Source organism: Alligator sinensis, unplaced genomic scaffold (assembly GCF_000455745.1).
Source record: "Alligator sinensis unplaced genomic scaffold, ASM45574v1 scaffold573_1, whole genome shotgun sequence".
NCBI classification, from domain to species: Eukaryota; Metazoa; Chordata; order Crocodylia; family Alligatoridae; genus Alligator; species Alligator sinensis.
In genome coordinates, this window is record NW_005841877.1 from 4,381,522 (window position 1) to 4,383,404 (window position 1,883).

General features: G+C 39.6%; 1 protein-coding gene across 1 annotated transcript in view; it reads left to right on the forward strand.

Moving 5' to 3' along the window:
• Nucleotides 1-1,260: 1,260 nt before the first annotated feature.
• Nucleotides 1,261-1,883, forward strand: part of MTREX (Mtr4 exosome RNA helicase) — a 98,048-nt gene continuing 97,425 nt past the window's right edge. The window contains exon 1 of the mRNA XM_025196145.1: nucleotides 1,261-1,360. Within this exon, the coding sequence (XP_025051930.1) occupies nucleotides 1,261-1,360 (100 nt within the window). The remainder of the gene's footprint in view (nucleotides 1,361-1,883) is intronic.

Below are 1,883 nucleotides of genomic sequence, written 5' to 3' on the forward strand. Positions count from 1 at the left end.
GGGGGGAGGAGAGAACAGGAGGGGAAACCTGATTTTCTGTCCAGAATAGCAGCGGTGGCATTTTGTATGTGGGGAGTCTACGTGTTTCAGGGATCATTATAATCTACCATATTTCCTTCCATACAACTTGCACCTCCTTTCCATGTCCTCCTCCCCCCACACCCAAAAAAAACCCCCAAACAGCTGCTAGATATGTCAGTGCACCATAATATGCAAGAAATACAATAAGAGCAGTTTCTGCCTTTCCGACCAAAAGTAAAATCTGCACACAACTCACAGGGAGCAGAATAATGAGGAGACTAAGCTCCCTAGCTGCTGCTGTTCAGTTACTTATTACAAAGATCCTTTTTCCTTCACTCTGCCTTTCAAAAACAGGGTGCATATTTTATTCCAAGTCACACTATAAGCAAGAAAATACGGTATTTGATTCCTGCTAATTGTCTCTCTTTCAATAGGAATTGCTCTTCCCTCAATAGGTGTTAACAGACTACTCTTTTTTAATTATCTTTATGATTCACTAATCTAGCTATCCTTTCTTTAGTAGTTTTGCTGAAGAATTCACAATTCAGCTATTCCTGGTTTCTCTCCTCCTATTTCACAGCCCTGCAGACCATTTTTAGCATTTTTCTAAATCGTAGATCTGCACATGGAGTCTAATCTTCAACAGCAGTCAGTTTCAGCTTTTTGCTGTGCAGCTGTGAAAGGGTTAAACCTGTACTTTTTTTTGCCTGAGCAGGAAAGGAAAGTTGAAGATTAAGCTCTATCCCTGCTGTACACAGCCATAACATTGGAAAAAACCTTTTCTTCTTTATTCTGCCTTCCAGAGAACACCGTGTCTTATTTGGAGGTATATGGTATGTGAAAAAATAGAGTGCATTTTTCTAGTTAGATTTATCATCACTGAACTTCTCTAAAATGCTCCATCACATGGATTGCCTGGAGTTGTACGCTCTTAGTGTGGACATATTATGAGTAGCAAAATTCTCTGGCCTGTACTTTATTTGCTGAACCTTCTACTGCCGTTTGTTTTGTAAGCCAAAGCATCTTAATCAGATCAGCTTTTGTTACAATATATGTAATCCCACCACATTACCAATACATTTTTTGCAGCATAAACCCCTCAGTGCTCCACTCTTCAGGCCCAACTCCTTATTTTGTGCAAAAACCATGTTCAAAGTACTTATCCTTATTGTTCACAGTCACTTACGAACTTCTGATTTCAGTCTATTGCAGTGATCTTCTATGTTAACAAACCTAAGGATGTTCTTGAACGCGGAAGAACAAGACCTAGACTGGAATTGTTTCAACAAGCACAACAAGAGTGCTACTAACCATGTTCAGAAGTACATGCAGACCACAGGTAAGTGCAATAGTACACCTGATTTTTTTTATTTTTTGATTTTTTTAAAAAATTTTTTACACACAGAGGGCTCAACCACCTGGAGATACCCAAGAAAATTAAGATGAAACAGAAGGCTGAAATCAATGCACATAAGCATGCTGGATTTCTGTATAAATGTTCCTTGCTAGGAAAACTAACTTAGTTCACTCTGGATGCTGACAGGTATGAAAACAAACAAATGTGCTTTTACCTAAAGGGGCAGTGTGTTAGTTCAACCTGGTTCTATAGCATCTGTATAGATCGGGCGCTGCAGCAGGGCTTTTTGGCTCTTTTAACTAAAGCTGATTTAATCAACTATTAGATAAGTGTGCTAAAAGTCCCCTGCTGAAGCACCCAATCTATGCAGATGTTGGGTTACTCAGGTCCAATTCATGCGATACCTGTCCTGGACATATGCTAGGTTTGGCACAGGGGCATGCTGAGTATAAAGTGCCAGTTTTTTGTGTGTGTGTTTGTTTTGTTTTGTTTTGTTTTGGGGGGG